General features: G+C 42.6%; 1 protein-coding gene across 7 annotated transcripts in view; it reads right to left on the reverse strand.

Moving 5' to 3' along the window:
- Positions 1 to 15,030, reverse strand: part of UBR3 (ubiquitin protein ligase E3 component n-recognin 3) — a 2,077,978-nt gene that overhangs the window by 1,383,062 nt on the left and 679,886 nt on the right. For all 7 annotated transcript variants that reach the window (XM_085645338.1, XM_085645337.1, XM_085645336.1 and 4 more), the window contains exon 10: positions 11,886 to 12,019. In XM_085645338.1, coding sequence (XP_085501464.1) covers positions 11,886 to 12,019 — 134 coding nt within the window. The remainder of the gene's footprint in view (positions 1 to 11,885; positions 12,020 to 15,030) is intronic.

Here is a 15,030-nt window from a genome sequence, read left to right on the forward strand (position 1 = left end):
CGTATTTCTGACATGGGAAACATTGTTCAGGAAATTGTCTGTTGGGTGTGGAGAGACCAAGGAACGAGCTGTGGTGAGACTCTACTTAAACCACTCAAGGGCCAAATCCACCTTCTCATCAAAGAGGCCAGAGCCATCATATGGCAAATGAGGAACTTTAGATAACAATATTCCTTGCCCTAGGAGTGAATGTATTGACGTGGTCTCCTATTGAGATGTTCCGGATATGGTTCTCTTGCAGCTTACAATACCAGAACATATCAGGATTGCTAAATACATAGGAGCTGTGTTTTAATGACGCAGCAAGATACAGACACCCTCTGTGGGTTGGAATTATCAACACAAAAATAGTAGGTACTTTATTTTGGACTAGCACCGGTAGAAGTAGTGTGTAAGGTTTTGGAAACAATTTGTGCTTACAAGAGCATCTTGCTTTAATTTCACAGGGATTCTTAACTGAGAAGACTTAGGTATTTATGGCATCTCCATCTGACATGGGCTATATAGGGATCACCCTTGATTCTACCAACCTTTATCACTTAAATTTGATCGCACAAATCTCAGTCTTTCTATTCACAGACGGCATTTTCATATTCATGGGGCATTTGGACTCACACATTCCCGGACTCACAAGACTACTCACAAGTATTATCTAACGCGCTTTCACCCCTCCACTTTCTCCATCTCCCTCCGTCTTCCTTTGGCATTTCATTTTGCCTGGATGTGTCCTTTGGGTTTCCATTGGTTTGGGAGCTTATTCTATCTTGTGCATGACATTTAGTTTGATCTTTGAGGTGTATCGTCACACAACTTAATGTACGTTATATGTGTACTCCTGTTTCACGTGGAAGTACATGTGTGTTTATGTGTTTGTAGAACACAGCCTTGAAAAAGTCGCGGGACAAATTCCCATGTATGCGACGAAACACGTGTCAGCTGTTTAGCTGTTGGAAGATCTACAGAATAAAAGGAGAAAAAAAGACGGAGAGAATCTGTATTCTTTTGTATAAATCGTGCTGAGTTTATGCACTGTTGAACCGTTCTCACAAATCGTCGAGATGTGCTGGGGAGTGTTATTGCATTCAGTAGGCTTAGGCCTAGACATTTTGGGGAGGTTGGTGGTTCTCCTCACCTTGCAGCACCGTCATCAAAATAAGAAACTGTGGAATAGTTTTTGTGGATTTCTTCTGAGTGGCGCCTGTACACCTAGACAACATAACACTTTTCAGTCTTTTCCTACATAAACTAGGTGGCAGCCCAGGGGGCACAATGACTTATTTTAACGAAAGGATGAATAGGGATAGAGAGGCGGAGGATCTTTTCAATAACATTTCAGGGAATTTAGCAACAACTTCACTAGCACAAGGTGGACAGCCCTCTAGGCAAGAGGGCCTAAGGGAGAAATGTATCAGACTTAAAAGGCTTAGAAAGAGCGAGATGTCAAGATGGTGGGACCCCGCCACACTTAAACAATATATATGGATAAAAAGGATTACTAGGGGTTTGAGATCTCAAATAATCCCTACTTATGAGGATTTGGAAGCAGACTTACTGGCAGAGTGGGAAACATAATTTGAATCGGCTTATGGGGATTCTCATTGAGAATTGTGAAAGAAAAGTTACACAATTACAGAAAGACATAGACCAAATAGAAATTGAGATAAAAAAACTTGAATCTACCAGAGGTTACTGAAAAGAATTATGCCATTTTAAATGATTTCAGATATCAAACAGCGGAAAACAAGGAATCTGAAGAGGGAGGAACGAACTATTCTAGTGACAGGATTTTCACGTTCGCCAGCAAATATCACCACTTAGTACCGAAGGAAAGTTTACTAGGTACTGGCGATGGCAAATCCATCGGTTCCAGCACGACTTCCTTTGATAGAGTACACACCAGCGGGAGTGAGTCCGACAAAGGAGGATCAATGACCAGTGCTCCTAATTGTGAGAGCAGTTTTTTTACAGGAAGTCAGGAGAATAAAAAGAGGGAACAGGGAAAACAGACGACCCGTCCAAGCAGAAAAACAAGGAGGGGAAAGAGAGGGAGCGCGGGGCGAAGAGCGTCCAGGTGTCAGGACCAGGTCCTGAAACCAGAGGAAATGAGCAATGTGAATGCTGTAAATCTGACAGATAATGGTTTATCAGCTGATGTTGTGTGCATACTAACAAAAGACATGAACTTCCGTCCTGAATAGCATTGGCAATGTCAGTGATGTTAAGTTAGACCTTTTTAAATTTGTCAGCAAAATGAAAATAAAGAAACACTTTGAGATGACCAATTATGGAAATAAAGACTTGAATAAAAATCTTGGGGTCATGGCATCTAGTGGGCATTCCATACAAGACATATTAGATACTAGACTTTTACTTTCATTGACTGATTGTGAAGACGAGGTTATAACTTCTGATATGGTCACGAGAGATCTGAACAGAACTAATGATTATAGCATCACCAGTAATCTGAGAGAAAAGTCGAAATGGACTCCAACACTATTTGCGGGTAACAACATTGACATCCTTCACAGACAAGTGATTGCAGACTTAGATAAACATGAGGACAGGAAAACTGTTTCTAAGATTAAGAGGGATAACTTGTCATATAAAGAACGGGATGCCCTCCAAAAACTAAAGAATGACAGAGACATCATAATACTGGAAGCGGATAAAGGAGGGAACATTGTTATCATGCGAAGCTCCGATTATGGCAATGAAATACTCTCCCATCTTTAGTAATCCAGAATGTTACAAGCTTCTCCCCAATAACCCAATCTGGACGTTAACAGACCATATCAACAGGCATTTGAAACAGTGGCATGGGCAGGGGTTACTTTATGACAATAAACTGACATACCCAAGGGTCGACCGACCTAGGTACCCCTGTATATACACGCTTCCCAAGGTACACAAAGCGCTTCCTTTACCCTCTGGCAGACTCATCATTTCTGGTAATGATGGGCCAACAGAGGGGATTTCGGAATACGTTGATTTTTTTTTTTTTTTTAAACCAATGGTGATCAACCTACCATCCTTTATTAGAGACACTAAACATATCCTGGGGATCATGGCTGATCTTAACTGGGAGGAGAATATGATTATGGTAACTCTAGACATGACAGCTTTGTACACCAGTATCAGGAAAGACATTGTTCTGGTTGCTATCAGAAAGATTCTCAACAGCAGAACGGCAAGTGCATGGAGTCACAGATGTTGATTGACACGATCAAGCTCGTTTTGGATAAGAACGTATTTTTATTCAAGGAGATTTGGTACAGACAGAAGCAAGGGGTTGCCATGGGCTCCAGATTTTCTCCCTCGTATTCCAACCTGTTCATGGGTTGGTTCGAGAAAATGAGGATCTGGGGCCCAATGGGATCCAAATGGAATTACTCCATTTTAGATTGGGGCAGATATATTGATGACTGTCTGATGATATGGACAGGCTCTTCTGTCAAACTGACAGAATTTTTCGAATATCTAAATAGAATAGTACAACATTCACCTTTGAACATAGCAAAGATAGAATCTCCTTTCTGGAAGTGGAGTTCTACAAAAGAGAGAACCAGATTCATAGCAGACTATATTGTAAAAAGAAGGCGTGCAACTCATTACTGCATGCATCCAGTGCACATCCGTCTCACCAAGTTAGATCCATTCCTTATGGCGAACTTGTTAAGAGTGAGAAGAAACTGCAGCTTTGAGCCAGAGTTTGGAGAGTGTAAAAAAAGTGTCTTAATACGTTTTAAGTGTAGAGGCTATGACAGAAAGACTTATGAGAGCGTAACAACGAATAAACAAAATAAAATGTAGTGACACACTGAAATAACGCTCTAAACCCAATAGGACAGACAACAAGATAAGAATGATAACTGGATATAACAAATGGTCCGGGCTATTAATGCATAGCCTGAACAGACATTGGCACCTGCTGAGGGCTGACAAATCACTTAGTGATTACATCCCGGATGAACCCAACATCACATATAGACGGGGGGGTTTCCCTTAGGAACATACTCAGTCCAAGCTACCACAAGATGGAGATACAGGACAGTTGGATGAGCAGACATACTAAAGGCTTTTATGGTTGTGGTCATTGTAGTGCGTGCAAATGGGCATGCAACAAAAAGACCCCATTTTTGGAACCAGGGGACAAGAGTTACAACATTGTTTCCAACATCAATTGCTTTACCAAATACGCCGTTTACGTCATTGAGTGTAGGTGCAAAAAAAGATATGTTGGCAGCATGATTAGGACATTACGCGAAAGAATAGATGAACATATGCGAGCAGTTAAGCAGGGAGACATGAGTTATCCTCTCGCTGCCCATACGTATGTTTCACCCAAACACAGAACAGACGCTTTGAATTTTATGGAAATGAACAGACATAACAACATCCTAGGGGAGGGAACAGAGAGCTGGCCTTACGTAGGAAGGAGGCTATGTGGATCCTTAAACTGCGGAGTACTGAGACTGGTTTGAATATTGACCAGGAATTACATTATTTCCTGGGAGATGAAATGTTATTCCACCACAATCCTAACTGTACCTTTTGTATGTGTGTCATAGATAAATAACAATGAGAAAGGAGGATTCCTTATACACTCTACATATTCACACATTCCGGTTGATGTTTACGTACGTTGTCATTAATTCCATGCACTTGCAACATTCATGTTGAACCTTTTGTGTCTATGTCTTAATGAAATCACAATGAGAAAGAAGAATTCCTGGTATATACCATATGCCTCGACTGTGGCCTATGATTAACAGACATTATCGTTATCTCCTTGGTTTGCAGTAGGAACTGAACTGCATTACTATTTTAAATTCATAACCAAAGGAGGATGGATAAAGACTAAGGGTACTGAATCTACTCCCTGATTTAGACTCGCTAATATGTACGCACTCAGATTTAAAGGGGTGAGCGTATCGGAGCACTGCAGTATTCTCACAACGCGCTAATTTTGAAAAAAAATCACTCTTCATTGTGAAATAACGCTTATTATGAGATTTCCTGTTTAGTTACAATTTCAATGCATGCAACTAGCTAAAATAGACACTTCAAGATGGCCACTTATTTTACGGGCCCTACGTATTGCTCTCACGGTTTCTATTAAGGATTACCAGGAGCGACCGGAAGTTGGATTCATCTCTGGGGACGCTGATGAGATACTGCACGTTTATAAAACAAAGCAGGTTTGGTGAGTACCCATGTTGCGTACTCGACAACATGCGGAGGGCGGCCTGCAGAGGATAAAAGCACTGATTGACGGTAAGAAGGAGCAGAACTTAAGATTGACATGTTAGCTGTGGGGCTGCATAGTATGTGCCCAGGGTAGTATTTACGTAATGTGCGTTTATTTAATGGTGGAGATCAGGCATACAGAGAGGCCTCTGCATTTTACAAACAGTAGGACCTCATTGTCACCGCCGCACTAGTCACAATTTAGGACGAGCGTTCTTATGATCGCGGGCGATGTGGAAGAGATTGTGACAATTTCCATTTCTATATTTAATAAGCAGGTGGATGGTACCCGTCCCTGCTGCAGAAAGTGCAGATATAGATACACGGGTGCTATTCGGCCTTTTCCTTGCGGCAGCTTTTTGACGACAGGGACGCAAATGCAATGTTGTATTGACACGCAATGCAACGATAATATGCATACAGATGAGAAGGCAGATATTTTTATGGATATGTACCAAAAATTCACTGGACCTCTTTTGTTGTAAGTATAGGAATTATAAGTGGTAACATGTTTGTGCCTTTGAGCGGTTCTAGCATATGAATATAATATGTGGACTGGAGCTGGGCAAAGAGAGGAATTTTAGATCACAATATTCCTTGTCCCATGAGTGATTGTATTGACGTGGTCTCCTATTGAGATGTTCTGGATATGGTTCTCTTGCAGCTTACAATACCAGAACATATCCGGATTGCTGGATACATAGGAGCTGTGTTTTAAGGATGCCGCAACATACAGACACCCTTTGTGGGTTGGAATTATCACCACAAAAATAGTAGGTACTTTATTTTAGACCAGCACCGGTATAAGTAGTGTGTAAGGCTTTGGAGACAATTTGTGCTTACAAGAGCATCTTGCTTTAATTTCACAGGGATTCTTAACTGAGAAGACTTCGGTATTTATGGCATCTCCGTCTGACATGGGCTATATAGGGATCACCCTTGATTCTACCATCCTTTATCACTTAAATTTGATCGCACGAATCTCCGTCTTTCCATTCACGGACGGTGTTTTTATATTCACGAGGCATTTGGATTCCCGCGTTCCCGTTTAAAGACGACTCACAAGTATTATCTCCCGCGCTTTCACCCCTTCACTTTCTTCTTCTTCCTCCATCTTCCTTTGGCATTTCATTTTGCTTGGATGTGTCCTTTGGGCTTCCATTTGTTTTGGGAGCTTATTCCATCTTGTGCATGACATTTAGTTTGATCTTTGAGGTGTATCGTCGCACAACTTAATGTATCCTATAAGTGTACGCCTGTTTCACGAGGAAGTACATAAGTGTGTTTACGTGTTTGTATTTACACAGCCTTGAAAAAGTCGCGGGGCAAATTCCCAAGTATGCGACAAAACACATGTCAGCTGTTTTGCTGTTGGAAGATCTACAGAAAAAAAGGAGAAAAAAAGACAGAGAATCTGTATTCTTTTGTATAAATCGTTCTGAGTTTATGCACCGTTGAACCGTTCTCACAAATCGGCAACGTGTGCTGGGAAGTGTTATTGGTTTTGCCCAAGTGCCTAAAAGTGTTCTCTGAAAGTGGGAGTTGATGTTTGGTGGGAGACTGGCCAGGGTGAAGACATCCGCAAGAACAATGATTTAACCACCGTAGTCAAGAGCTGTACAACAAAAACCTTTGCGCCCATTCCAATCGCAATGGCAAAAGATGAACTCTCCTTAGTGGCAGGGACTAATCCAGTACCTGGGAAGGTGTCCAAACCACTGGTATCCTGTAATTTCTCATACCAATTGAATTCATCACATTGTGGGACAAATTCATCCCTATCCTCAACCTAATTCTGGTTCTGACCTGAGTCGGGGACAAAAATGTGATGAAACATTTGTGTACGGCCACATGGTAAAGGTAATATGTCAGTCAGAAGAATTGCCACTGGACTGTGCTCCAGTGTGTGCACAGTGCAGCCCCACCTGAGGATGGTTCAGAGTCAAAGGCCACTATAGATTGTGGCACCAAAGCCGGTACATAACCTAAGGTGGTTCGAGAGGCACAGGAGGGTGAACCGGCAGGCAGAAGTCCAACTGGAGGCCCATGAGGCTCTATGGGCTCAAAAGCATTAAAGAGAGATCAGGAAGTATGTTAAAGATGCACAGCTTGGCCTCTCTAGCGGCCTCAACTTGGTGCAACGCCACCGACTGGGTACAATAAGGACCAGACTCTGAATTGGCTCCTTAGGAGATCAGTAACAAGACCTCACATCCATTCTGTAGATAAATAATGGCTTGGATTTCTTGTGTTTCTTCTTTGACGAACCTGAAACCTTCGAATGCAACAAAATTCTGCTGCGTGTAAACTTGTAGAACAGGGATGGAACCTTCTCTTTGACTTCGGTTGGTCATGGTGTGAAGTCTAGCAATGCGTTGCCATAGCAGAGCTTTGCTTTGTGATACCGTATGGCCTTTAGGTTCATTTGAGTGCAGTCGCTGGAGTTGTGTTTCGACCCCAAGCACGAGAGGATACCTTGTGGAGATCTGTCACAGATAAATGCTTGCAACATTCTCTACAAGTTTTAATCCCTGTCATTTTGAGCGGGTAATTTCCCTTCGGCACTGGTAAGAATTTTGGGTAACAGATTAGAAAAATCTCGTCCTAGATGAAAGGAGCAGAGCTCTGAATCAGCATCTTAAGGGGCGGAAAGAAAGGAACTGACACCAGGGCAAATGGGTGTTACTTATATATGGCTAACATGGTCACTTATGGTGCAAAATAATATCGACACCAAAGCACACAACACCACCAACCGGCGCAAAGAAGAACTTGTTTTGAGTTTTCCTGATCCAGTCTGACGTTGGGAAAATTCACAATGTGAGGAATCTGCATTTAGAAGTATGCATCAGAAGAATGATGTTAAATTGGATTGGAAAAGCTCCTTTTTGTCTTAATTACATTTTGAAAGACTACCCTTAAATGCTTGAGAGTGAAAGCTAATTGGTTTAAGGTTAGCTGTGCGTTATCAGAGAAGACATTCTCTGTCTTGACATTTAACCTCTGTTTTCAGAAAATTGTTTTCAAGTGGTCCAGTCAGGCAACACCACATCCAATTCTAAACATACACAAAATCAAGCAGTGAAATACCTCACCTCCAAAATCAACAAAAACAACGAGCAACAAATGGTACAAACCAGTCTCAATGACATGAATCTTGATGGATGGCTTCAACCACAACTTTCACACAATGCTAAGCCACTTGGATTCACTCTGGGCACCAACCTCTCCCAGAGGGAACACACAGTTAAGAAAACAGAAGAAAGTGAAACCATTCCTCCCAGAAAGCGTCTTGCATCTGGATGGTGGAAACGCCCTGCTCCAAGGTCTTCCAATCTCCACACAGGCCACTTCTTAAGGGCCATCCAACACACCGTAGCCTGTCTCATCCAGGGCCTGAAGAAATATGTTCCCCATCCTAATGGAACTCCACTGGCTCTCCTTTTACAACCTGCACCATCTTCAAAAACAGCTGCATTAGCTACAAATCCAACTAGCATGCCCGACGACCTGATTGACACTGATGAAGCAATCACTCTGCCTAGCAAGTCGGTCATATCCAGTCTGCAGCGAATGATAAACTATGCGGTGTCCCTGCCATCAGCAATATTCTGGGTCAGAATGGCTCAGGCCACCTCCAAGACCATTGGCGGCACTTGCGCAACTGAATTCCACACTGTGGGTACATTAGCCCAAGAGGCATGCAGTGCTCACCGATCGCAGTTCAAGGTTAGGAGAAGAAAAAATCCTCCTGCCAAAGGTATCCTGCATCTATGATTCCCTATTGTGTGGTAGGGAATGCGCCATGGTTGACTTCAGAGGTAGAGACCTGGACGACCAGACTCTTCGGGTAGGGTACTGGGTGAGAAAAACTGAGTTCCCAGAAGCAGGTGGTGATGGTGGGCAATTGTCCTGTGCACAGAGCCCCTGAGTAGGGTTTGGCCCATGCCCCAAGTGGGACATCTGTGAGGGCTTCATTAAAAAGGATGAGAGGTTCTATGGGGGTGACTCCCGGCTGACGCACCTATGTCAAGATGTTTGCCTTAATTGCCACTGAGGGACCTCGACACCTTCCTCATCACCATGGCAAAGGAAGCCCATTCCTCCGTAGCCAAACTACGATGAGAGACTAAGCCAGTGTCTGTGGAGGTATCTAAACCGCTTGCATCTGCCAGTTCCTCATACTAGTTGTCTTTGGGCTTTTCTAAGGGGTTAGAGTAGCCATAAGGATCCTCAGATCCTTCCTAATCGTACTCCTCACTGTCCCCATTTAAAAATGAGGGCCCTGGCTCCGAATCGGAAGGTCGAGTCCCAGTCGGCGCCCAAGTCAACTTCAGACAGGATTGATCAGGCTCTGTATCAGAGTCAGGTATTACAATGGGTCAGCAATGTCATGGGGCCGTTGGCAGAGCCGGGAACTACCTCACTGGAACAAGATCTGGGGCAGATTGCAGTCTCACGACCAGAGCCGATCCGGATCCAAAACTGGATCCAAGGAGACTGGCGTAGAGGGTGAATCCGTTGGTGAAAATCCGTTGGGGGCACCCCCGGAACAATGGGGCCTGAAGCGACTCCAGAGGGGTCGGGCTGTCCAAATATGAAATGTATGGCCTCATAGACCTCCTTTAGCTATGCAGCGGTTGCTCTGACTCTGGGAAACTTTGGGCGGTGAGGAGCAGACCCAGGCTGAGGCTCCGCTGAGACGCGTTGGACAAAGGCCTAGATTTGTGACGTTGATCCCATGCCTCATACGAAGACTTGGACCAACACTGGAAAGTCAAAGCACGCTTCGACTTCTTATCTGGAGCTTACCCAACAATTACTTTGAACGCAATGACTAGCACCGGGAACGATTCCACAAGTGCCCTAGGGACCTTTCACACAACCGGAACCTGGAGTGTCGCAGAGTTGACTGGCATCAGGTGACCAAGAGCTTCAAGGACCACTCTCAAAGCATCTTGGGGTTCATGCAGCGACAGTCATCACAGGCCTTGGAGTCATGGCCCAGCTCCAAGCACCAGAGGCAAACCAGGTGGGGGCCTGTCACAGAAAACCACAGGGCATGAGCGCCACAGGTTTTCTTTATGAGGCATCCCTAGCACAAAGGGAGACAGTCTTAATAAAGGTCGAAAAAATAATCCAAAAAGGGTACCAAGGTATCTCAGCACTCTGGGATGGTGCCTATATAGGCACCGCGCATGTCAATTCCAGCATGGATGAAGTAGATTAGCAGCTCAGCCAAGCCACATGACAGTACGCCGAGGTACTGCTCAAGATTGTCCAGATCCAGTCTGCCGCCTCTGGAATATTCTAAGTTAAGGAATTAGTGGCTAGAAGTTTCTATAAGATATTTTTTATTCATTAGGAGCAGAATTTCTAATCAGTCAGGTCTGGGCATCTCTTCTTTAGTGGGAAAAACACATGATAAAAACAAGTAGGAAGCCAGAAAAAGATCTGACATTTTTGATTTCTTCTTCTTTCTCACTTTTTCCAGTATGAGTAAGCAACATAAAGACAGTCCCAAAAGAAGGAGTTGCAACTGTAGTGGAACAAAAATACAGAATTTTTCACATTTTGTACATCACACGCTGATCACCAGAAAGATCATGAGTAAAGGATCAATAAAAAGAGGTCCCTCAGTTTGGAAAGAAGACAAGGCCATAGGAAGGCTTTCAGGAAATGCTTACAAATAAGCAGTGTCACAATCCACCTCCCTACAAGTGAACTACCAACTACATCTAGAACAAACAAAACTTACAGGACTAAAAAAAGATGATCACCATTAAGTGCAAGGCAGTCTTTAAAATGAGGCAGTTACCACGCTTTTCGTTGTTGGAAACAGTTGCTAATTTGGATAGCTTATCTGATGACTGGTGTAACTCCTATTGAAGAATGTAAATGTTGAAGACTTGTGGATGAAAGAGTTTCTGAAGAGCCTCCCATCTGTGCTGATTCTGAAGTGATAGGCCACCAATATATGGAAAAAGGTGTCCAAAATAAAGAATCCAGGCTTCGAAGAAAAAGAGAATGAATCTATATTAAATTCACTCTGTTATTACTGGCCTCTGAGGCATGAAATACAAACTTAAGGCAATTTGGATTCCAAAGACTGCAAGGAAAATGACGGGATCACCAATCATGTAAATCACCTAACAACATTACACTCACTCTACAGTTTTTGGGAAAACAAAAAAGCAACAGTTTTGATCTAACTTCAGAAGTAGATAAAACAGAAACAACTGTTTGTGATACATAGGAATGAGATTGGGGTAGTGGCCATTTTGCAAAAAAATAAGTGCCGGGGCTCTCGTCAGGTGGCAGCTTGCACCAGACCATCGGCTCAACATCCTATGATTTCAGGCAAATCACTTAATCTCCCCGTAAAGTAATGTTAAGTGCCGGTGCTGAACAACGGAAATCACTGGCTAAAATGAAGCACTGGGTAGGGAGGCATGATATCAACCATGCTTTTAAGACAACACTATATATTTAACAAGTCACATTAGAGGGTTTCTGCCCACTAGGAGGCCTTACACATTTTGAAAAGAAGAACAGAATAGATTTGAATGGCAAATATTCATAAAGCAGTTTCTATAATTCAAATGGAGAAAAGTATAACGTTAAAACCTATGACTTACCCGAACCTTGCAGTGTGCTAATAATCCCCACATTGGCTGGGCACAAGCTTCAAGTTCTGCAGCAAAGGCTGCGTAATAGGTCTGAGACTCAAATTCCACATGCTCATTGAGTTCTCGCTTATTCAAATTCATACCTTTAAAAAAACAATGAGAAAAGTGATTTCTACGCTCAAGATTTTTTATTTTTTTTAAATAAAAAACAGTGTGGCAATGACTGCAATGCAACCGTAGCTAAATGTCTAAACTGACAAACCTGATTTTAATGAATTTGGGGGATACTAGAGCATATAAGGGTTACACAGATGACGCTATCACCAAAAATGAGAGAATGGTGGTAAATATGTCTAAAACACATTCAAACCTCTACGGGTTGGGAGGGTCAATGGCAGCATAGACGCCCATCCTGTCTAGGCAGGACATTTAATCTTCATAAAGAGTATTTATCTAGCACTCGGGTGCAGCCTGAAAAGACAAATTCTCTGTAAACACAGCACATTAGTTTTGGTTTGTTTCAGTTTCACCTGCTTTTGGATTACTCCGTATTATCATACTAAGAAAACTCCATATATTTTACATAGGAGTAATAAAGGCAAACATTTAATACGGTAGCAAATACTTGGACAGGCTTAAACCCCATACAGAGAGTTCTCAAGGTCATATGTGTCAGAATATATTACAGAAATAAATGTAGCTTTGCTGGTGAGGATAGGTCACAGATGACTATGAAAGTTAACAACCCTTGTTTACTGTATTAACAGGTAAAGAGAAGCTTCTTTGGTAACCATCACAGTGTCACATTTCTGGATAACATTAACTAGCAGTACACAAAAGGGAAGGAAAGAAACCCATCTTGTTGTAATATGTTTTAAAGCTGTGTCCCTAGTTTATTCCTGGAGGTTGAAGCAGCAGCACCTGCTGAATGACATGTGAGAGTCTGCTCTGTGGCAGCTCAACAGAGTTCTTTAATAGCAAATCCCACATGGAACACTGTGAATGATAACGATTTCAAAGAAATAAGTTGGCAACCTTCAGCTGGTTTAGCAGTCATAGCATGCAAGGCATGAAGAACTCAATCTAGAAGTCCTTTTTTTGGAAATGCCCTGGCCTTTCGAGGATATGCTGAAGGATATATATGTTTTAAACAGCTTCTGTCCAGGTAATAAATAGTAAAGCACCCCTTTCAAATCCAGCATATTAAATGATCTGTCTGCAGCAGATGACTTTTTAAAGAATGCATGTGTAGTCACAACGAATGTGAAAACCCCAATATTCACAGGAAACTTTGGATTTGATACAACAGCAACTTTTTTCATGAAGGCTTGATTTTCACTTACTCTGCCAGCTGATATTAGTACAAGACTGAAAGCTCCTTTCCAGATAACATGTCAGCTCAGCTTTGACAAGTAGCTCAAAAGAGTGACCTGTTCTTACAACTAGAATGGTGTTCATTTCCCACTGTGATGCCAGCTTGGGAACTAAGGGTACAGAACAGAGTTTTACAATGCAAGGAAAAAAAGGTGGTTCACATAGACATCTGGATCTGTATATAGCAGCCAAAAGGACACTCAGTGATGAGTAATTATTTTCAAACTGAATTAGATGGAGGAGGTAGGCCACAATCTGATGTGGTAGAAACATCACTCTGTGAAAGTCCTCATATTTGCACCAAGTGCAACATCTTGTCTATGTTATGGACAGTAGCACTGGAACTAGTGATGAGGGAGGTGCTGCAGCACCCTCATAAAACTTGAGAGTTTAGATGGAGAATGTACAATAACAGGGCCATTTAAATGTTCTTCTTCTGGTAGCATTTTTTGTGTTCTACACCATAGGCTTCCACATACCCCCAATGCTTTCCGTGAGGTGAAGTTAATGGGCGGAGCCCACACTTTAAAAATTGTTCCACCACCAGTGGTTATGGAATATGTTGGTATGGTCAAAAATGCTCTTGCAGACCACAGAATGGACCTACAGTTGCCCATAATGTCCATGCTATTGAAGTTTAGAAATTCAAGAGTCACAATATGAGACGCGCAGAGTGTGGAGAAGAATCTGACTTGTTTCTGTGACTGAATGCACGCTGTGTCTATGTAAGTTCAGAATTGTCAAATACCGTGTAGCAGATCTGACAGCCCAAAGCTACAGTTATCAGGATCAGAGCGTCATTCTCTCGTCTCACCAGTAAACGTTCAAAATAATCAATAGGATTCGGGGAAATGCATGAAGCTTATTTAAATATCTCTTTACAGGGAACTCAAAATGCTTCCTTCCCTTAATCCACTCCCTGAGTTCCTTGTTGCCAGTGCCTATGGGTGAAGATGAGCCATTTAATACTCTGTGCCTTAGCAATGCGATTTAGCTGTGGTGTACCACATGCCTCAAAATTCATCTACACCTTTGGTTGTTCATCTCCCACATGTAGCACAATTACTTTTGTCTAATTACCACAGCAATCCTCAACATATAACTCGCGAACATTTGCTAGATGCACACAAAAATGTTATTTCCCAGTTCTTGCTACACATTCCCTTTCTTTGCTTTGGAGAGAATGTCTTTTCTGATGCATGCAAGAGGCCATGGCATTGGTGAAAATGGGTTCCTTATAGACACGTCTGCTGCACTACCATTTCTCTCAACAAAGCGTTTCATACCCCCTGTCAACGCCTGAAGCAGATGGGTCCTTTCTTGAGGCATAAACTACTAGCCTCTCTTGCAATGTAGTGAGGCTGTGCCTCAAACCATAACATGAGTCATGCAGCTGCAGGAACTAGACTAAGGTAATGGAAGGCAGCAGTTGCAGACCTGGACTTGACTACTCTCCCTGATAGGCTAGAGGAACAAGACTGGACTGGTCCCTGTAAACGATAAAGAACCAGCCAGCAAGCATATCTGATCTCAGTAACAGGGCAGCCACATATGTTACAGAGAAAGGGGACGCCGAGGGCTACAGTGCACAGATCGCACAGCCAAACATTCTTTAGACCAGGCACAGACCACATGTATTTTTACAAATAGTGAAGGCTACACTGAACTAAGGAAACCAGCAATGGCATGGCATTTTAGGAACCTTGAGCTAACGGACGCAAGGAAGTGAAAGTTACTTGTTCAATCAAAGTGGAATCCTTAAAAGTATGAATGCTTTGGG

Source organism: Triturus cristatus, chromosome 3_1 (assembly GCF_964204655.1).
Source record: "Triturus cristatus chromosome 3_1, aTriCri1.1, whole genome shotgun sequence".
Taxonomy (NCBI): domain Eukaryota; kingdom Metazoa; phylum Chordata; class Amphibia; order Caudata; family Salamandridae; genus Triturus; species Triturus cristatus.